We start from the raw sequence: 22509 nt of genomic DNA on the forward strand, positions 1-22509 counted from the left end.
ATTTCTTTTTCGAATTTTATAATAAAATTAGAAATATCTCAATACGAGTGTAGCTAGGTATTCAAACACATGTCATGTTTCACTATATATAGGTCAAACACTAGTCATTTATCTATTTCAAGTGAAAGTGAGATTAACTTTTTACTAAGACAAATATTTTTTATAAAAAAAATATTTTTTTTAATTAGTTTTCTTAAGAGCAACAATTAAAGCAGAAATGTTAGCAATCTGACACTTTTTTTTAATACATTACCGAATGACTAAAAATTATTAAAAGCTATCAATTAAAAATAGATTAAATGAGAATTAGCCTATAAAAATTTATAAGTTTTGATAAATTTCAATGAATCAGACATATTTTTTAAAGAAAGAGTCAGAAAAAGTATTACTCGCATTTGTCTAGTTAAAAATAAAAACTTGTTAAATAATATATAACATTTGATATTATTAACATATTTTATAAAAAAATATTTATTTATTAATTGTTCAATTAACATGCAACAGAATATAAAAAAATGTAAATGCTAACTAGTGTATTTGGAATATATATTAGTTAAAAAATAAAAAAGAGAAAGATTTTTATTGAGATGCATAAAATTGTGTTGCTGATAGCTTTTTTTTATGTTCTTTTATGATATTTAGAACAATTTTTTTTTCTTCTTTTAGTTTCTTAAGAGCATTTCCAATGAGTATAATTTAAGCAATTAATTTTGAGTAATTTATCTTATGTTAATTGATTCCTACAATATTATATTATAGTTAAATAATTCATATATATTTTATTCTATTAATATAATTTTAAAAAACTATTAAATTATCTCTTTGTATTATTCTTAAACGGTAAAAAAAATATTATTTTACTCATAAATAACTACTATTTATATAAGCAAATGAAACTTAATTTTAAAGTATCTAATTTGACCGGTAAATCACTCTCAATAGAAAAAAAAAATAACAATATCTAAAAAATAAGCAACTATTTTAAATTTATGTTGAATGGATACTTGTTAATAAAAGCTTAAATTACTCATTTTTTTAAGTGATTTTTTTAATTTTAGTTTATATTTTAATTCTTTTTTAATCTATGTAGTTTAAAAGTATTTTTTTAATCTTTATAATTTAAAAATGATATTTTTAGTTCTTATAATTTATATTTTAATTACTTTTTATAATTAATTAAAATATAAAATATTTTTATAGTTAATTATAATTGATAATATTACTCATATTTTAATGATAAAGATTAAAATAGAATTAAATAAGGATTAAAAAAATTAAAATATAAAATAAAAAAATCACTTTCAAAAATATATATAAAAAAAAATTAAAATATAAATGATAAAAGTTAAAAAAACCATTTTCAAAAAGAACACTTTCAAATTAATTCAACCATAATTTAAAAAAAGAGAGAAATGTAAACAGTAAACATGCTGCAACTGCAAGACAAAGCGGTGTCTGCCCCAATCACTTTCCAACTGCGCTCGGTTTGAAAGTTGGAAACCCTCCACTCCTAGCTACTACACCAGCGCGTGCCTTCACTCTCTCCTCCCTTTTCAAATTCGCTTTCACACCTTCAACTTCAAGCTCAACTCGAAGCCACTCCACAGAGAGAACCAAGCCCAAAAAAGCTGAGAACTTTGGCACAAAACCAACAAGCCCACCTTCAAATCACCCCATATTCCCCATTCCCATGCAGAGATTCCATCTGGGTCTCCCTCATTCACCACCAATGGACACCAGCACACCCTTCCAAGACCTTCCAGAAGCATCTCCAAAGCCCTTCTTCAAGAAAACCACACTCACTTCCTTCATCATGTCTTCAACACCTTCCTTCAAGGAAGACACCTACTACATCTCCCACCTCAAATCCTCCGAGAAAAAAGCCCTCCAAGACCTCAAGAACAAACTCCAATCTTCTTATTCTTCCACCCCTTCCATGTGGGGCGTTCCTTTACTCAACAACAACAACGCCGACAACGCCGACGTCATCCTCCTCAAGTTCCTCCGAGCCCGTGACTTCAGGGTCCACGACGCCCTCTCCATGCTCCTCAAGTGCCTCTCATGGAGGACCGAGTTCGGAGCTGACAACATTGTCGACGAGGAGCTCGGTGGGTTCAAGGAACTTGAAGGGGTTGTAGCCTATACCCATGGCTATGACAGAGAGGGACACCCCGTGTGCTACAACGCCTATGGGGTATTCAAGGATAGGGAGATGTACGAGAATGTTTTCGGGGACGAGGAGAAGCTGAAGAAGTTCTTGCGGTGGAGGGTGCAGGTGCTGGAGAGAGGGGTGAGGATGCTACACTTCAAGCCCGGTGGGGTTAATTCGCTCATTCAGGTTACGGACCTTAAAGACATGCCCAAGAGGGAGCTAAGAATTGCTTCTAACCAGATTCTGTCTCTGTTCCAGGATAACTATCCTGAAATGGTGGCTCGCAAGGTATATGCTCCCTCCCCCTGTCTCTGTCTCTGTTCCAGGATAACCAAATTCATACTGATTAAGAAGTTTAGTTAACTCTATTAAATTGTGTTTTTTTCAATTAAAAGATAAATTTTTTCTTAAATTATCTTTCGTTGGAGTTTGATATATAAGCATGAAAAGAAATTTATGGTCTTATTAAATGAATGAAGGATATTCTGGAGAGAGTTTCATTAAATACGACATAGATAATTCAGATTCGCTACTTATATTTAGACAAAAAAGAAGTTAAGAGACTTCTGTTGTTTATATTCAAGTCCTAAGGGAGTACATTGTTCTCAGATTTTTTATTTTTTTTACTTGGAAATGCATGAGAACTTTTTAAAGTTGAATGATTTAATTAACCAACATTATGTTTGTTTGGGGTTAACTGATCTCAGATTCCTTAGGTAAGGTTTAGTTCTTGGAAAAAAATATGGTTGAGATGAGATCTTACTGAAGGTAGTCATATAGGATTCCTTTAGCAGTTAAGAAAACGATTATCTGGGGTATTAAGGTTAATTTAGTGGTTGAAGGGAAGGAAAAGGAAAAGAGATTGTGGGTTGGAATCTCTGTCGCTAAAAAATAATAACAACTATCATTTGCGGATAAAAAGCAACACTTGGTACCTATATTATAGTAATAAGAAAAATAGAATAAGTTAAACATCTTTCCTAAATTTTAAAAATTTCTACCAAGTTAAATAAATAAAAAATCAAAGTTTTAAAGAATGGTTTGCAATGTGAAGGTATTTGGAGTATTTTCGATACATAAACTGCATTTATCTATAATTTCCTGCAAGAGACAATATTGGGGACCGTGACAAGCAACCACAATTTAAAGCCTTATAACAAAACCAACTTATGTGCATTAACTTCTATAGAATTTTTTAATATTATTTTAAGTTGATTTTCACTTAGGACAGAAGTTTAATTCTTTTTATCTAGGCATTCTTTGTCCAAACAGGGCCCATGGTTGTTTGCTTGTTATCTATATCCACCTTTTTGGTTTTGGTGTGATGGGAATTTCACTACTTTTTCTTTTCTCATTTTCTTGCTTTCAGATTTTCATCAATGTGCCATGGTACTTCAGTGTGTTGTATTCAATGTTCAGTCCGTTTCTGACCCAGAGAACTAAGAGCAAGTTTGTGATCTCTAAGGAAGGAAATGCTGCCGAGACACTCTACAAGTTAGTCTAATTAATGGGTTGTTATTTTGTTTATTCTCCTATTGGGTCAGAAAATTTTGGTTTTGAAATGGGTTCTTCTTTCTGCTAATTTTCGTCTATGTAGAAAGATTTCACAATGGCTCTCAGCTTTCTTATCTACCGTAAAGTTTTGTCTTGAGTTTTATTTTATTCATTATTTTATATTTTAAATTGAAGTTGTCTATCCTTGATTTTTTTTTGTGTTACATACACTACACATGTATCAAACAAAATGTCTCTTACCCCACAATATATCTTTTGGTGTTTTGTATTCTAAGATGGGGTTATTGTCCTTTGTTCAGATTTATAAGGCCCGAGAATATTCCTGTTCGGTATGGTGGATTGAGTCGACCAAGCGATTTGGAGAATGGTCCCCCAAAACCTGCTTCTGAGTTCACAGTTAAAGGAGGAGAGATAGTGAACATACAAATAGAAGGAATTGAGGTAACAATGTTCTAATCTTCCTCCGTTTCATTTACCCTTGTGAGAATTATAATTGTTTCTTATTTTTGGTTTTGATTTTTCAGGTTAAAAAATATTACGAAGTTTTTTACATTGTAATTTAATCATTTTTTAAGCGTAATTTATTCATAAATTATAGTTTAATGTAATGTATAGTAAAATTATTGACGTTTATAACAAATACTTTAAATGTTGATGTTTATAACAAATACTTTAAGGAAAAGATTAAAAGATTAAGTTTAATGGCTATGCATTCTCATTGTAAACTTTTACACTATCAATTAGTCTTTGATAGTCAAACATACAATGCATGATGATTTGTGATAGAATAATAATATAAAATTGTATTATAACCTATTTTTTCTAAAGGATTTGTTAATTGCTTGTTATTGGGTGACACTGGGACAGAGTGGTGCAACTATCACTTGGGATATTGTGGTGGGAGGTTGGGACTTGGAGTATAGTGCTGAATTTGTCCCAATTGCACAAGGTAGCTACACCTTAGCAGTTGATAAGGCAAGGAAGATTGAGGCCACAGAAGAAGCAATCCATAACTCTTTCACATCAAAAGAAGCTGGCAAAATGGTACTCTCTGTTGATAACTCTGCCTCAAGGAAGAAAAAAGTTGCTGCTTATCGCTATTTTGTGCGCAAATCCAGCACACCAACACCATCTGAGGTGCAATTAAGCCCTAAATGATTGTAGGAGCCATATATGACTTTATATGCTTTGAAGTTAATTATAAGTCTTAACTCTCTTCGGTTATGAACTTATGATTCTGAACTTTGTTTGAGCCAACTTAAAGGTACTTAGTACTATTGTATTAGTGTAATGTAAAAAAATGAGGGAAAAAAACGTGCTATAGCATGGTGATTTGGTACATATGAAAAAGCAAGTGGCTTTGCTTATTATAATACATTTTACTATTTGGGCATGATGTGGTGAATTGGTGATTACTTTTGTCAGAGGGTATTGTATTGTTATTTAGCATGTGTGGGAAAGTACTTTAGTTTTGTTCCCAGAAGAGAAGTGAATTGAATTGAGTGGGGATGGACCTTTACCTGCCCTTGACGGTTTTGATTTGATATTATGTTATGGTCCATGCAAGATGAACGGTGATGATGGTCCATTGAAGAGTTCACGGGCTCTGGAACTTGAAATTGAATGGTGTAGCATCTTTCCTTGTCTATTGTATTTATGGTGATGTCTGCATTCTGCTATGGTTTGGTGAATGAATATTCATCCTTTTTAAATGGAGTGATTAAAATTGAGATAATAAATCTGTAAAAAAAAATGAGATTATAAAAATCAAAATCAAAAAATTATATATAGTAAGTATATGAAATCAGTTTTTAAAATATCTGGTAGTATTAAATTAAGATTGTGTATTTTTAAAATAGTATTTCATTTATTTGTTTTTTTTATTGTATTTTATACTTTTTATGAATTGTTTTCTTTTACTTCTAAGTAAAAGTCCATTTTATTTCTTAAAGTTTGGAATTTACAAGATTGATAGTTGTTTGTAATTATTTTGGTCTGAATTTTCTATATAAAAATCTAAATTTTGTATGCTGATGTATTTGATAGAATTAAATTATTATACAAAAATGATTTTGACAAATTTGTCTATTTAAAAAAGTTAAAAATTTAACTGATGAAACTTTTTTAATGGCGAAATATGGAATACTCTATATATTCCGTGCCTGTTTTGATTTAAAGTTTAGTAAAATAATTTTAAACTGGTCATCTCAATTGAGTTATATACTCAAATGGCGTTTAATCATAGATTTTATATCAAAATACACATCGTGTAAAAAAATAATTTTGGGTGTAAAACAAATTAACCCTGCATATAACGTCTTAATTCCTTGCATTCTTTACACTCTGTTAAGTGTTAACCTAGATGTTTCAGAGGAAAATTTATAGCAAGTACCCACATGCGGACTGCTTTTCCAGAAGCACTATGACTCAAGTATTTTTAAGACTTAACAAGGTGATACGATATATTTATTGAAACACTATTTACAAAAAAATAAAAAGTATAAAAGTACATATATAAATGATGAGAAGTTTCAATAAGCTTTTATGAGTTATATTCAAACGGTTCATAGTCATATTTCTCAGGGACTAGTATATAGTAAAGTGAATGCATTCCATTTTCTGAGAGTAATGATATTTTCACATGTTATTTTTACAATATTTTTTATTTTTTATTTTTTATTTTAAATTTTCACTATCACATTACCAATCTCATAGTATACTTCCCTTTGTTTTTGTTTTTTTTTTTAATCTGTGTTGCTAGACGCATAGTGAAAAAAAGAGTGAAAATATGATTATCTTTTTTTGTTAACGAAAATTTGATTATTATTCTCAACAATAAAAGACTGAGTCATGCCCCTGTACGATTTTACCAAGGGAAAAAAATCAGCAGAACATTGAATAGAATTGAATGTTGATTTGTTGGTTGGATTATTTTGCTGAGCAGCTGCTGAGAGTTCCATGTTTCAAGGGTTTATGATGTTCAGTTTTCCGTCTTATAGTAAGAAAAATGGTACAAAATACTGTCTAGGCTGAAATGAATTACTTTATTTAGCCGAATATTTCTATATTAGGAAAACAGCAGCAGCAGTTCCTTCTTTCAGATTTATTCACATGATGCCCAGCATTTCATTGGAGCATGTGTTGTGTTCTATATGATGTAGTATATGATGTGTTGACCCTAACTTTGTATTCAGTCCATATAACTGATTATACTTCAACATAATAAACAATTTTGAGCATATCAATGAGGTTTGGCCTAATTGATACATAGTTAAGTTTCTTAATCATGTTGATAAGGATTCGATTCGATTATATGATTATGTGTATAAAAAATATTTTATTACCAGGTGAAATTCACCTGAATGATTTCTATGTTCCTGGACTAATTTCATGATTTTCCATACAAACTAGGAAAAAAACAATTAAAAAAAACTTAATAAAACATGCCTAGAAAGAAAACTCAATCCACACTCCTATCAACACAGATCATACTCTGATTAGATACTGTTTGTTAGTGATTTGGGCCTTAACTTGACAAGAAGGAATAATTATAACTATATATATAATTCCCTTTTATTTTTTTCACTTAATTTTTTAATATATCATTTATCTTATTTATTATTGTTTTTATTTTCCTGTTGCATTTGAGTATTTTCCTTTCTCTTATATACACCTTAATTAGTAGGGGTGGATATTAGATCCGCGAATCGGTCTGTGACCCGCAAACCCTGTGAATAATGAATCTTGTGGGCTTTATTCATGAACGTTTAAATTACCTGATTAACTCGTCTAAGTCTAGAACGTAAGTATTATCGTTTTGTTACGTTAAAATTCCGATCTTTAATCTAAATTATTATTATTAATTTATTATGTTTAAAATGTTAATATATTATAGTGTTATAGATTTTAACTTAAAAAAATAAAATCAATTTTTTTTCTTCTAATTTTATACATATTTTCCTTTTTTTAAAATATGTTTTTTTCAAATTACTGGCTACTCCGTTTATCTGCAGCAGATTTTTACTACTGAATACAGTCCTTAAAAAAACCTTTGCACTTTAAACTGGCCGGATCGGTCATACTCACCCCTATTTTTTTTTTTTTTGAAAAAATGTAAATTATATTAAATCTAAAATGATACAACAATAAACGGAACATACCCCGCAGCTAGAGAAAATCAAAAGTCTCTCTAATACAAGAAGACCTATATCAAGATGTTAAAACAAATGCAACAGATGTGTTTGTCTATACATAAAAAACTTAATCTTGCTAATAACCTCTATTACAGAAAATTGATAATCTTCAAAAATCAGCTTGTTCCAAGACAGCCAGATGCAGTAGACTGTAATTGCTATAGCCAGACAATGAAATTTTGCTTGAACACCTGATGTGGATCTGCCCCTAATTAAAGAGTCAGTAATGCGCTGCAAAGAAGTGAAATGCCTACGGAAATGAGCCAAATCACGAATGTGAGCCCAAACTTGGAGAGATTTCCTGCAAGAAAAAAACAAATGAGCATTTGACTCAGCCTCATTTGAACGTAAAGGGCAGAGGGAACCCTTGTTCAAAAAAGCAGTTTTCTTACATAGTAATGGTGAACCCACCGAACCCATAGAGAATCTTTCTTACAATGAAAGTCCCACAAGATACGGGAAAGAAGCGCAAGGTTCTAGTCCTTGAGATTAAAAAGGTCTAAATCCCCTTCTTTTTTCAGAGAACAAACTACTGACCAAGCAACCAAGGGCTTGTTTTTGCCAATATCCGCTTTGCCCTACAGAAAATTACAACACGAAGCGTTGATCCGGTCCAGAACAGATTGAGGCAAAGAAAAAATCCCCATCCAGAAATTCACAATTCCTTGAATAACTGCTCTGATCAACTCTAGCTTTCCTGCATAAGATAAAGACTTCCTGCTCTATCCCTGAATCAGGCCAGTAATCTTGGAAAGCAAGGGAGCATAGTGGCATACATTTAATCTAGATGATAAAAGGGGAACACCAAAGTATCTAAAAGGGAAGTCACCCAAGCTAAATCCAGTAAGCTGGTGAATATGAGAAAGCTCATGAGGCCTAATACCAGCTGAGTATATGGCAGATTTATCGGAGCTGATGGAAAACCCTGAAACCCTATAGAAGTGCTGAAACTTGGCAAACATAGTTGACACAGAAGGGATATCTCCTCTAGATAGAAGCATAATATCATCTGCAAAAGCCAAATGAGATAACTGAATACCTGCACAGTTGGGATGAAATTTAAAATTGGCATCATCCTTGAGGCTGCTCATATCTCTGGGAAAGTACTCCAAATAAAGCACAAACAGATAAGGGGAGAGAGGATCCCCTTGTCTAAGACCCCGTTGCCCTTTGAAATGGCCATAAATGGATCCATTGACTGTCACACTAAAGGAAGTGGAAGAAACACATTCCATGATCCAAGTACAGAACTGGGCTGGGAAGCCAATGGACTTAAGCATCCAATCCAAGAATCCCCAGGAAATGGAATCATAAGCTTTATGCAAGTCAATTTTCAGGAGACATCTCGGAGAGGATCTTTTCCGTGCATATTTGCGCAAAATCTCTTGAACTAGAAAGATGTTGTCCATCATCTTTCTGTTCTTAATGAAGGCAGTTTGAGTTTCCCCAATAATAGTCTCAAACACTGGGGCTATGCGGTTGGCCAGAATTTTAGATACAATCTTGTATAACAAATTATAGCAAGATATGGGTCTAAAATGGTTGACCTGGGAGGCCTAATCATGCTTAGGAATAAGCGCAATAATAGCATGGTTGATTTGCTTTAAAAATTTTCTAGTTGTAAAGAATTCATTAACCGCCTCAAAGATATCATCACCAATGATATTCCAAGCCTTCTTGAAAAATAAAGCATTAAAACCATCTGGCCCTGGAGCTTTATTGTTATCCATCACAAAAATAACCTTCCAAATCTCTTGCTTAGAAGTAGGACAAAGGAAGGCCGCAAAGCAATCGGTGGGAACCTTAGGACCCCTGTTGCAGATCGAAATGGAAGGAGTTTGGGTCATCTCATGAGCACTAAACAAATTCCTAAAGTGATTCACAAAAGCAAGGGCAATTTCATCTTGGGAGGAAGTGTTATGCCCATCCTCTAGCCTTATGGCAGCAATAAACCGGCTGTGTCTGTTGCGCTTGATTAAAGCATGAAAAAATTTGGAGCATTTATCAGCCTGCAGGAGATATCTATTTTTGATGAGCTAAGCGAACTTCATAGACTCCGCTTTTTTAAGCATAATGGTCTGCCCTCTAGTACAGTTTGCCAGAGCAAGAAGGGAATGGTCTTGAGGATTTTGCTTTAGAGAATTAAGCACACTGTTATATTCAGCCTCAGCTAGCTCCACTCGGTTGGAGATGTTGTTGAACTCTTGCTTAAAAAGATTCTTCAAGGGAGCTTTAAGAGCTTTCAATTTCTTACAGACCTTGAACATGCTACAGCCATGAATATTTTGCTTCCAGCCATCTGCAACAATTCTAGAGAAATTTGGATGATCCACAATAGTATTGTTGAATTTAAATGGATAATTACCTCTACACACTACCAACTCAGTGGTGACAACTAGAGGAGTATGGTCTGAAATATAAATAAACTCCATAACTTGACAAGCAGAATTTCCAAAGGAATTGAACCAGGCCTGATTACATAAAACTCTATCCAGTTTGCTCCACACCCTACTATTAGTCCACGTGTACAAGGGGCCATGAGAGTTGATGCTCCCCAGCCCCAAGTCAAAACAACAATCAACAAAATCTTGCAACTCATAAGCATTGGGCTCAACTCCATTGAAATGGTCGGTGGGAGACATAATGGAGTTGAAGTCACCAATGAGGAGCCAGGGACAGTTCATATTAGCATTGATACTATTCAGATTTATCCAAAGAGATCTTCTTGCCACAATGGAGTGAAGACCGTAGATGAATGAAACCTGAAAGCACTTGGCAGTGGTTTTACAATCAATAGCACAGTGAATCAATTGGGCATTTGACTCCAAAATAGAAATATGGATCTTATCCTACTTCCAGAGGATAAGAATTCTGCCAGCATTATGAGAAGCGAAGTTATGGGTGAAGTGCCAGTCACCAAACTTTCTTCTCATGATTTCCTCAACTGAAACCTTATTCAACTTAGTTTCCAACACAACCATGACGTTAACTTCCTTGCAGCGAAGGAAGCTCTGCATCGCATGATGCTTCAGAGGCAAATTAAAGCCTCTGATGTTCCAAGAGGCAATGATCATGGATTCGGACAGGGGGAAGCCTCCCCGACCCTAGTTACAGCTTTATGATTTCTTCCTCTTTGGACATCAGCATGCATATCCTCATTACGGGTTGTCTTTATGAGTTTTACTTTTTTACCTTTTTTTCTAGTGTTTTGTTTTCACCTGAACAAACCCCTCTTCTATAGGATCACCAAACTCAGTGTTCCCTATTTCTTTGAGGTCAGAAGAATTATGAAGGACAGGAACCTGATTTGCAACCAGGACATATTTTCTGTGAGGAGGGACAAACAGATTAGTCTGAACAGTCTTTGGATTATCAGAGGGGCCTGCTGTATTGGTATGTGGGGGCATTGCTGAATCACCCACTTGTGGCTGATCCAAGGTGGGGGAGGCTGTGATGAGAGCAGACTTATTCGCAGTGACAATTTTACAATTAGTGAGGCGGTGCCCAATCATCTTGCAGTGAGTGCAAAAAGAAGATCTATTTTCATACTTAATCTTTTGCACAAAAGTCCTCCCTGTAGGCAGTCTAAATCGCACTTCATCGATGAGCTCCAAAGAAGCATCAACCTCAACTAAAGCTCTAGTAAAAGAAATAGACCCCTTAGAAGCAGTAAGATGGTCAGATCGAATGGGCGAACCAATCTTGGACAGGATTTTCCCTAAGGCTTGAGGATTCCAAAGCTCCAAAGGAAGATTTCTGAGTTTAACCCAAACAGGGATCTTGCTGAGCTCCTCATTGTCAAAGTCAAAGAATGCTGGCATAACCTTCAGCAGTAAGGGTCTTTGAAATATAAAGTAAGGGCCTGCAGAGAGGACTTGGTTCAGATTGTCCTCATACTCAAATTTAAACACCAGTCAACCACTTTCATGAGCTGCGTATGAAAACTTGACTCCCTATTTTTTGCAACAATCTAGCAGAGTTTTCTTTCCTGGGAAGCGGCTAGCCACATAGCCAATAAGGCTATGTCCCCAAGCCTCTTCCAAGGGTTGCAAATCAGTTTCTTCCAACAGTACTTCATCATCAGAGGATGGAGGGGAGAACTTCATTCCAAAACCTTTGGAAGGATTTCTGTTATCTTTGAACAGATTGACCCAAGGAGTAGGAGCCTTATTGTCGTCTAGCTGTGGTGATGACTTAGAGCCACATGAGTGAGATGAATCATCATCAGTAGTTGAATCATTGTCCCCTAAGGTGCAAGAAACCTCTGGGGAAGATTCAGATTCAGCACTACATTCCGACAAATTATAAAACAATCATCAGTTTTTGCAGAACTTGTCCCTGCCTTTTTTACGAGCACCTTGCCTACAAGATTATCTTGTGAAGCAGTATAAGCATTCTGATTTGCTTGGACAACATCCAAGCAACCAGCTAGACCAGAAGTAGCAAATGTTTGGGATTTACCTGAACCTGAGGTAGTACCCTTCACCATAATTTATTTTGCAGCTGAGTGCGATTGACGACCCTTGTTCTTTTCCATCAGAAGCAGTTCAAGCTGGCTATTACAGGTAGTAACGAACTACTTCATAGCCCAAGATGAGAAAAAGTGATAGGACACGCAATTGGAAAAAACAAGGAAAAACTTTGGAGATCGAGACAGTCAGAACTCCCAAGGATCAAAGAAGGAACCCTAGCGTTTGTAGAGAGCAAAGATCTACTCCATCGGTGACCAAACTACTGGACAACACCCAAAGACAGAAGGAACCTAAGTTAATTCAGTAGCCTGACTCTATTATTTAAAAGAGTATTGCTCTACTCACCCCTATTAATTAGATGTATGTGGGCATCCATGGTTTAGGGGTATTTTTCCCAATATTATGAAAAATAAATAAGGTCAAACCCAGCTTAGCATGAGGTCCAAGCCTCCGGGACGGTCCAAATTGTCCTATCTTTTTTGGGTTGAGGAACATTTAAATGTCTTTATTTCTATTTAATTTCAGAAAAAAATAATAAGAGAAAAGATAAATTAAGAAAAATGTAAGATAATTTTTTAAGTTGTTAAATTAGATAAAAAAAAATTATTTTCTCTTATTTAGTTGATGATATATAATTTGATATTTTTACTATACCAAATCAATTTTTTATGTCTCTCTCTGCAAATCAGGAAGATCGAAAAAAGTTATAAAAAAACGATGGTTTATACCATCAAAAATTATTTTAAATAAAAATAATTAAACATAAATCACGTTAATATCACCATAAATATAATAAAAACTAAAGACAGGATAACATTTTTTAATTATTAATATAAACTATAGATTTTCATTGTTCGGTTTCCCAACCACGTGTCAACGAAAAGAAGCAAAGAGAGAAAGGAGTTAGGAAACGTGTAAAAGAGTTGGCCTAGTAATTTTAGAATGGAACAAGCAGCATCAAGTGATGTGAACGTGTCTTGCATGCAAATTGGTCAATATGTGTCACTCAGCTCCTAAATGTTCGGGAACTTAGAAATGGTCTCTTGTATAATAATGTGCCACAAGAAACAAACACCATTTTTATTATTAGCAAACATTGAAAGATGGCACAAGTTGTTAAGCCACATGAACCTAAGACACAGTCATTTAAACTTTTGAGTGGTCATACCATACCGGCTGTTGGATTGGGCACATGGAAGTCTGGTTCACAAGCTGCCAATTCTGTGATCACCGCCATTGTTGAGGTAATTACACTGCTTTCACTTTTAAGTTTGTTTATACATTTTATGGAACATTTGGTTCACTTTTGGGTATGGTGTGTGATCATTATACATAGGTTAATGAATTAAGCTTTTGGATAAAATGAGAATCTGTTGATGGAGTTATTTGAATTGACAAAAGATTTTTTATCCCATGAAATAATTCATTAAGGTGGTATTGTATTGTATGTTGAAATCTATGGATAATGTGAAAAGAAGAAAATAAAGGCACCCAAATAAAAATTCTCTATTAATCTATGGAAAATGTTGGTATCTTCCATTAACAACACTAGATTTTTGTGGAACAGATCAGGGTTAGTGCTGCAATTAAATTCCAAAAAGAAATTATAGATTTAAAGAGAATTCTTAACTTCAATATTCCCTTCAGATTTTTTACATCTCCTTGTGGATCATGAGTTTCTCATTTTGTTCTACTTGAATAAACACTCCTTTTACCCCACATTCAGAAGCCCAACTTTAAAAGAAGTCTCTGCATAATTTTTTTAGGATAAAGGTTAAATATGTTTTTAGTTACTAAAATTGGTATGCTTTTATGCAAATGTGTTATATGTATAAACAAGGGACCAAGTGACTAGAGGAATTTTTTTGTCACAATCATTTGTGAAGGACGGTGACTATGATACATTTTCACAAGTAAGAATCCAAAAAGAGAATTTATTTTTGAAGGATTAAAAACAAAGATTTTCCTATGGATTCAGGTACTAAAGACATATTTAACCAAAAATCTAGTTAGTTTTTGCCATTCTTGTGGAGCTGGGTCTCACATGATCTGACTTTGGCTGCAGGCTGGTTACAGACACATAGACACTGCTTCGCAGTATGGAGTTCAAGAGGAAGTCTGATTGTGTTTCCTAATAGTTTAATTTGATTTAAACCACCATTTTCCCCATTCTTACTTATCCTAATTATCTATCAACTGATAGGTTGGACATGCACTCCAATCTGCCATGCAAGCAGGAGTGGAAAGGAAGGATCTATTTGTCACCTCCAAACTTTGGTAAAATAACCTAATAGATGTAGCTCTACCAACTCTTTGGGTGACTATGCTAAATTCATTTGAATAATGTTGCTTCAACATTTGAAAGAAACTCTCATGGTAGTTTGTGTGTGTGTGTGTGTGAAATTTTGAATCTACTAGGTGCACAGACTTGACCCCTGAAAGAGTTAGACCTGCTATCAACAATACCCTTCAAGAACTCCAACTTGACTACCTTGATCTTTACTTGGTAATGAGCTTATATTATGCTTAAATTCCATCTTCTTTTTTTTTTTTTGCATGTGGTTTGATATGTGTAGTAGTAGACAGGCTCTAATGTATAAAATAAAATGCAGATTCATTGGCCATTTAGATTGAAAGATGGTGCCAGCAGACCCCCCAAAGAAGGAGAAGTGTTGGAGCTTGACATGGAAGGGGTGTGGAGAGAAATGGAGAAGCTTGTCAAGGAAAACCTTGTCAGAGACATTGGAATATGCAATTTCACTCTTACAAAGCTAGATAAGCTGATGAGCATTGCTCAAATTATGCCTTCTGTCTGCCAGGTGAAATTATATACCGAGAAATATTTTTTGTTTGAATAAAAATCCCTCAAATCACTTCTAGTTTTGGTCCTTTAAATTTAAATTTGTTTTTTTAGTCTCTGAATTTCGAATACTTCTCTTTTTAGTCCTTCGTGATTGATTTGTGGTGGTTTGTATACAATTTGTGATGATTTTTTTACTATATGAGGGGTCTAAAGAGGGCATTTTTAAAATTGAAGGACTGAAAAAACAAATTTAAATTTAAGGGACTTAAGCCAAAAATGACCTAAATTTGAGGGGGAAAGACATATTTAAGCCAAAAATGACCTAAATTTATGTTTCCTTGGAAGGAACAATCCCAAAGGTTGAGTATTGGATAATGGACAATGGTACTCCAATACCACTTGTTTTTTCTGAACTTGTGTGTTTGCCATTTTGTTATAGATGGAAATGCATCCTGGATGGAGAAATGACAAGATGCTTCAGGCTTGCAAGAAGAATGCCATCCATGTTACTGTAATCAACACATTGCTAGTTTAATTAGATTTATTTTGGTTTTGAATTTTTTATGACAAAGGGCCATGATTGAAATGCAAAAATTGGTGAATAGGCTTACTCTCCACTGGGCTCATCAGACGGTGGAAGGGATCTGATCAATGATCAAAAGGTTGATAGGATAGCCAATAAGATGAACAAGAATCCAGGGCAGGTGTTGGTGAAGTGGGCCATCCAGAGAGGGACAAGTGTCATCCCCAAATCAACCAAGCCAGATAGGATCATGGAGAATGTCAGTGTTTTCAATTGGGAACTTCCAGAAAGAGACTTTAAGACCCTTAGCAACATGCCCGATCAGGTAGGCTTTTTAACATTGAGTTGGTACATGTTAGTCTAGTAGGAAAAATGCAAAATACTACCAAACACCCAAAAAATTTGTCATTTTTATTGACTATTAGATATGAGGGGTCCCTAGCACTTGACATTATTCAAAATTGTAATGCATATAGTTCATTACTTTTAGGGTCATATAACATATTAGTGATACATGAATTTGAATTTGCAAGTGTAAAAATGTCATTATTTCTAGCAAAGATTAAAATCTTGAAAGTGAGTAAATGTATAATGTGATATCCACTTTATATTTTTCCCTTCACATATTAATTACTCTATTTATCCTTTCATTTGGACACTGCTGCACTCATTATAAACAATGTGCATTTTTCTTTGGCTACTATTGCAGAGGCGAGTTCTGGATGGTGAAGACCTCTTTGTGAACAAGAGCGCTGGGCCATTCAGAAGTGTTGAAGATATTTGGGACCATGAAGATTAGTCCACACTTCACACATGCACCTAACCACACTTTGTTTATCTCTTTTTCAAGGCACTATGTAATAACTTGCATTTCTCGAATGTTCTGTATGTGATTTGATACACTAGAAGGTTTTTTGAGTCTAAAGTTATTATGTAAGTGGACAAAATTTAAGAGAAATGTTTTTGAAACCACCACAATTAACCAGGATGGACACTAGTGCACACTGACCAAGGGCATTAGACACTTCAAGAAAAAGCAATGAAATAAAGCCAAGGTGTGTTCCTATGACTCATAGGCGTACGTATAAAAAAATGTGGGGCACTTGTCTAATGTTCCTAGTGGTATAATATTAAAAATAAAATATTACAGGGCACAGTTTGAAGTTATGATTCTGAAAAGTGCGAAATTATAGATAAGAGAGGAATGTTTAAGGTAACGTTTTTCCTCCATATGGTCAAAAGGCAATCATTTAAACTCTTTAGTGGGCATGCCATACAAAAGGAATCAACATGCCTTAATTTATAAAACAAATATATAAAAAATAAACGAAATCCATCAGTTTTTTTCTTGAACTCTTGTGGCCAAAAAAATTCATGGAACTTGTTATACAATGAGTGTTAAGACCATTTTGGCACATATTCAGATCACAGACAGAATATGGATCCAAGACAACTGCCACTGGAGTTTACGTTAGAAGTCATTCTTCACAAAAAATATTCAATCTGTAAAACGGATAAGACATAAAATCTTTTCATTGATTACAGTCATATTGGTAAATAATTAGTCAATTGTGTCCCTGCCAATGTTTTGAGAAGGCACCACCATTACATCTTTTGAGGTATATGCTGTTTGGTATCTTAAAAATTGAGTGAAATTAATGTTAAACATAACTTTTCATATAAAGCTCATCATTAAAATCTTCACACTCATTTCAAGGGAGTATATGCTATTTGGTATCTTAAAAATTGAGTGAAATTAATGTTAAACATAACTTTTCATATAAAGCTCATCATTAAAATCTTCAGACTCATTTCAAGGGAAACACATGATCCTAAAATCTTCAACCCCTTTTTCCCCCTTCTAAAATATAAAACTTGAGGTCCAATTTGAGTGTTTGACCACTTATTAACTTCTCAGAAGGCCCTTTGTAAGTGAACTTCAATTCAACTTGGTGTGTAGTACTTGGATGATTGCCGTTTACTCATACCCCTAGCAAGGCGAGGAAGTTTTGATAAAGAGTTGGCTCGCTCTAGCTCCACCCCAATCTTGCCATACACAGTTTCATTGTCTTCATTTCTAGTGGACTTAGTGCGATTCAAGTGCTTGCTGCGCTGTCTACTCTTTCTACTCATGTAGGATTGTGAATTTAACAAAACAGATTGTTCACCCAGAAACAAGCATATGGCAGCACAGTCATCGACCTTGGAACCAGGATACTTGTATCTCCAGGCTCTAACAGCACGCTTCACTAACAACTTGGCTGCAATGGACCTCCTTGGTGCTGAAGCAACTATGTTTATCACTTCACTGTTAGTGAGCACATCCCACACCTGTAGAAAATAGAAACTTTTGGTCCTTCAAACGGATGCTTGTAAAAGAAATTTACTAAAACGCTTATTTCATTGCTTGCATGATTTTTGTAAAATATTTGCATTGGGAGAAATATATGAATTGAGTGAAACAATAACCAGGAATATATAGGACAAAACTTGTATACAGTTTTTAAAGTATTTTTGGTGTTGTTCTCTAACTAGAAATGGTGTTTCACCTTCGTAATTTGCATAATAACGGTTTGCATTTAAAGGTCAGCATAGATTACTAAAGTGAATCACCGATTCTGATTATAGAGCTGCACGAAAAACTGTATCTAAGTTTTGTCCTAATATGTACTATCTCCGGTCTTGATTATAAGCAAAAAAAGACATACTTCACAATTAAGAAAATTAGTTAATTTTATTAAATTGTGTCATTTTCAATTAAAAAATAAATATTTTCCTAAACTATCCTGCATTAGATTATGTCATTTTCAATTAAAAAATAAATATTTTTCCTAAACTATCCTACGTTGGAACTTGATAGCATAAAAAAAGTCTTTTGTCCTTATTAAATGAAGGCTATTTTGAAGAGAATCTCATTAAATAAGACATAGATGATTGAGATATGTTTTTATTTGAAATCAAAAAATAAGATACTTTTGTTTGCTTATATTCGTGACTTGAGGGAGTATTGTTTAACTTAGAATATTCAACATCAAGTATGCAAAGGTGACACTGTAATGTTATTACTTACCCCATCAGTTGCCAAAACCACAAATTCATCTTGTGGGGTAATTTTTCTGTAAAACACATCAGGAACTGAGATGAGGCCATAATCTTTGAGGCAAAAGTCCCCAAAGGCTCTTGACATGGCTAGTCCAGGGCAGTCATCATCAGGCATCCATATTCTGTACACATCTGGTTCTTCTTCTGCTGCAAAAACTCTTCCTTCACAGTTAACAATTCTTGAGGTTTCACCTGAGAGAAATTGAAGAACAAAAGCTGGTTAAACTCAATACTTGATGGACTAGTAATACTTGGGAATTGAAGCCAAAACCAAGACCTACTTGGAATATCTGGTTTCAAGTCAACAGTGAGTTGAACAGGAATGAGTTGGTCCCTATCCCTTGTGCAAAGTACTGCACGAGAATCACCCAAATTGCCAACTATCAACTGGCCACCCTGAAAATTTTCGGTGGAAAAGTCAAAAGTGATGCATGTAGTTATTTCAATAGTACAAAAGTGTTTCACTTGTTGGTAATGCTATTGTGAACATGTAGAAGTTTAGTTTTACCTGTTTAATTAATGTCACAGCGGTGCAACCACTGCAATAGCTGTCAGTGTTAATTTCCTGAGCAAGGTACTCATCCATCTCATCGAAGGATTTCAGCAAGCATCCCTCCCATGAAGCAAGGGACATGTTGTGGTTATTGTCATCGTAGGCATCATCAAAGCAGCCAGTTTCTGCATCATTGGCATCATAGTATTTGATGGTCTTCTGCTGTGAAATTTCTATTGCTGCAGACAGTTTTGAGGGTAGATTGTCACGAATAAATTGTGAAACCTTGTGGCCTAGAGGACCATGACCATCGAACACACCACAAAAGATCACATCTTTTTCTCCAGTATAGTCCTAATAATGTACCATATCAAACATTAATCCAAGCCACATGTTTCATCAATAAAAAAAGCGTCATGCTATAATAAAGACCATAGAAGGGAGACATGGAGTAACTCAATTCTTTCATTATTAGAATCACAAAGTAAAAAAAAAAAAAAATAAAGGCCAGAAATGGCCTTTAAACAAGAATCTTGGTAGCCATTCCCCTGATCCAAGGGAAGATCAATGCAACTTCAAAGGAGTGTATGCAGGTTTCTTTTCAACCTTTTTATCTTTGTTTCGACCTTAAGTCCCCTGCATTAGTAGGTTCACCGCATCTGAAGTATTGACTACTTTGGCTCTTTTGAACCTTATAGTTTTGTCTTTAAAAGACGTCTCCGTGGGTAAAGGAAGGACAAACTTTTTTGATGTACCAGAACAATCTTCTTCATAGATTATCTTAATATTTGGCTTAGAGCAAAAAATAAAAATAAAAATTATTATGAATGGTTGAAATTGATTACTTCCAAATCATGACGATTATCACACTGCCATTAAAGATTGGCAAAAAGTACACAAATTAAAGGATCAAGCTATGAAGGACAAAGTGCAGACAAGGATATATTCTTACAAACTTCAAATCTGTATCCGGCAAGTGACAACCAATTTTCATGTTTTTAGTTCAATAAAAAAATAAAAAATAAAAAATAAAAGCAGAGGAGGAGAAGACACAGGACATGGGTATAATAAATTCATGTTGATAGGATAGTAAAGGCAGAGAAAACCGAATACATAACATGAAAAGCCAAAGAATAAAGAGGGAGAAAATGTGGTGAGCAAAAATAACCCATAATTGTGAAAACAGGTAATTACTTATATAATAAACAACCTTCTGATGAGAATCATATCCCTTAAATTCACCAAAAAGTCGATGATTAATGAAATGAAAACAAAAGCCCGTGATGAAAGAGACAACTATAATCCAGGCCACAAGAATTGATTGAAATCTTTAAAAGCCAATAAAGCAAATTACCAAAAGAACAAAAACCATCAAAATTAATAAAAATAAATCCAGAAAAATCAAAATGAAAACAAATACATGGAGAAAGAATCATACCTCCCAAACTGTCATAGCATCTTGGTTCACACCTTTCTGACCCTGCTGTGCGTACATTGATACAAACCTAGAGGAACCTCTTAACCTTACCAATGCTCCACCTTGTTCAAAAGACACATCATTCTCATGTTCATACTCATATTCTCTATCACCCATCTCGCTCTCCACCTTCCCTCGAACCGAAACATCGTGGCTGCAACAGCCTCCCATGTTTGGAACCCAACAACAACGATTTGCAATGAAGAAAACAAGGGCACCCCACGAAATTCCAGGGAATACCCAGATGATATTTTGGAGAAAACAAGCGAGGAAGGGAAGAAAAATGGAATTTTTTTGAAGGAAGGTATGAAGGGTCAGAATTCAGAGTGATGAAGAGGCGTGAAAAGGTGACGAAAAAATAATGCATAGAGAGTAGAAGTGGAAAAGGCCAAAAATGCATGGAAGGAGTTGAAACATACACAAATGGAAGAAGGATAGGGAAAAGAGGTTGTCATGTTGAGACTAAGGCTGAAACTATGCATATTATTGTTTGTTTCTTGGGCACCGGTTTTTTTGTTGTCTGTTTTCTTTTTTCTTTCCTCGTTCGCAAAAGTCAGAGTCTATATTATTGAAATAAAAAAGAGAAAGATTTAAGTAAAAAATACTTTTGGTCTAATAATGAATTTTGATACTACATTATAAAATTATTGACTTTACGGTCACTGTTTTAAAAAAATTATAAAGAATAAGATCATTATTTTTTTGCTGATTATAAAGAATAAAATCTTGTTTAAAGAATTTGAATATATTTTCACTCATACCAACATAATTTTTGTATATGCTTCTAATATAATATTTCTTAAACCGTGAAATAATTAAAATTTATTGTAGATGGAACGGTCAAAAATAAGAATTAATATTATGATTTTATTAATAATAACGGTTTATAAGAATATTATTTATTATTTAGAAGAAACATAATATCTTCTATTTATATGTAATTAATTAATATGATTAACTTATATAAACATGCAGCCCTGTGTATTCTCATACACATTTTCATCACTTGTTATTTCTTTGTTTCTCCTATTTTAACAGTGACTTTAAAAGTAATTATTATGGAATTTAATAATTTCATTAAATTATTTTTTAATTAATTGATGGTGACCCTAAATTAAATTTATAAATAATTACAAAACTTAAATAAATTATAATTGAATGCTCACGAGAAATGGATCAAACAGTTGAGGGACTTTATAAAATAACCAAGATGGTTATTACAGAATAAAGTTCATTTAAAATTATTTGTCTTTAAAATCAAATAAATTTAAGATAATTTCAGGATAGATATATCATTAATTCCTCATTTTAGAAATAAGCGCCTACTTTTAAAAATGATTTTTTTACTGCAAAAAAAAATGGTTTTGTTAATAACTATTATACCATCTTTGAAAAAAATCATCATTGTTTTAACTTGTACTAATATTTTGAAAAATTTTGTTTAATTATTTGAGTCTCGGAAAAATTTTCTTATTAGGACCTGATTCGCTTGCAGTTCTGTTTTCCTGTTATCTTTTTTCTTTAACAAAATATATATAAAAAAAAAGACATTTTTTCTTATTTTTATTTCAATATATATATAGAACATATTATATATTATATGAGAATCATTTTCTTATTTGAGAATAAAAATATAAATATCAATCCTTAAATTCAATTGAAAAAGTGAGATTAAAAAACTCATTACTGAGTTTGGAAATTAAAGAGTATGCGATGCACGTATCTTTCTTCTTCTTTTTTTCCGCATCAAAGCCTCTTGTTAATGGAGAAACTAATATT

The 22509-nt window shown here is 33.7% G+C and overlaps 3 protein-coding genes across 3 annotated transcripts; 2 read left to right on the forward strand and 1 right to left on the reverse strand.

Moving 5' to 3' along the window:
- The first annotated feature begins 1426 nt into the window (after positions 1-1426).
- LOC114394774 (patellin-6-like) lies at positions 1427-5315 on the forward strand. Its single transcript, XM_028356447.1, has 4 exons — positions 1427-2440; positions 3522-3646; positions 3967-4108; positions 4535-5315. The coding sequence occupies exons 1-4, from the start codon at positions 1691-1693 to the stop codon at positions 4823-4825; spliced, it is 1308 nt and encodes a 435-aa protein (XP_028212248.1). The 5' UTR covers positions 1427-1690; the 3' UTR covers positions 4826-5315.
- An 8090-nt stretch (positions 5316-13405) lies between these two features.
- LOC114396119 (aldose reductase-like) lies at positions 13406-16646 on the forward strand. Its single transcript, XM_028358016.1, has 8 exons — positions 13406-13576; positions 14398-14448; positions 14536-14609; positions 14751-14838; positions 14945-15151; positions 15575-15646; positions 15741-15983; positions 16368-16646. Exons 1-8 carry the CDS (start codon positions 13436-13438, stop codon positions 16455-16457), a joined length of 966 nt encoding a protein of 321 aa, XP_028213817.1. The 5' UTR covers positions 13406-13435; the 3' UTR covers positions 16458-16646.
- A 662-nt stretch (positions 16647-17308) lies between these two features.
- LOC114395339 (probable protein phosphatase 2C 65) lies at positions 17309-21277 on the reverse strand. The gene is made up of 5 exons (XM_028357090.1): positions 20692-21277; positions 19269-19607; positions 19042-19156; positions 18729-18952; positions 17309-17989 (listed from the first exon to the last, which is right to left on the reverse strand). Exons 1-5 carry the CDS (start codon positions 20899-20901, stop codon positions 17603-17605), a joined length of 1275 nt encoding a protein of 424 aa, XP_028212891.1. The 5' UTR covers positions 20902-21277; the 3' UTR covers positions 17309-17602.
- Positions 21278-22509: the final 1232 nt, after the last annotated feature.

This window comes from Glycine soja, chromosome 18, assembly GCF_004193775.1.
Source record: "Glycine soja cultivar W05 chromosome 18, ASM419377v2, whole genome shotgun sequence".
Classification (NCBI taxonomy): domain Eukaryota; kingdom Viridiplantae; phylum Streptophyta; class Magnoliopsida; order Fabales; family Fabaceae; genus Glycine; species Glycine soja.

Bases quoted from the DNA above. Each gene is read 5' to 3' on its own strand.
- LOC114394774 (XM_028356447.1), top strand. From the start codon at position 1,691: ATGCAGAGATTCCATCTGGGTCTCCCTCATTCACCACCAATGGACACC. The intron at 2,441-3,521 runs GTATATGCTCCC...TCTTGCTTTCAG, and splicing joins CTGAAATGGTGGCTCGCAAG to ATTTTCATCAATGTGCCATG. The intron at 4,109-4,534 runs GTAACAATGTTC...ACACTGGGACAG, and splicing joins TACAAATAGAAGGAATTGAG to AGTGGTGCAACTATCACTTG.
- LOC114396119 (XM_028358016.1), top strand. From the start codon at position 13,436: ATGGCACAAGTTGTTAAGCCACATGAACCTAAGACACAGTCATTTAAA. The intron at 13,577-14,397 runs GTAATTACACTG...CTTTGGCTGCAG, and splicing joins TGATCACCGCCATTGTTGAG to GCTGGTTACAGACACATAGA. The intron at 15,647-15,740 runs GTAATCAACACA...ATTGGTGAATAG, and splicing joins AGAATGCCATCCATGTTACT to GCTTACTCTCCACTGGGCTC.
- LOC114395339 (XM_028357090.1), bottom strand. From the start codon at position 20,901: ATGGGAGGCTGTTGCAGCCACGATGTTTCGGTTCGAGGGAAGGTGGAG. The intron at 19,157-19,268 runs GTAAAACTAAAC...GAAAATTTTCAG, and splicing joins CTGTGACATTAATTAAACAG to GGTGGCCAGTTGATAGTTGG. The intron at 17,990-18,728 runs GTAAGTAATAAC...TATTTTCTACAG, and splicing joins TGGTTTTGGCAACTGATGGG to GTGTGGGATGTGCTCACTAA.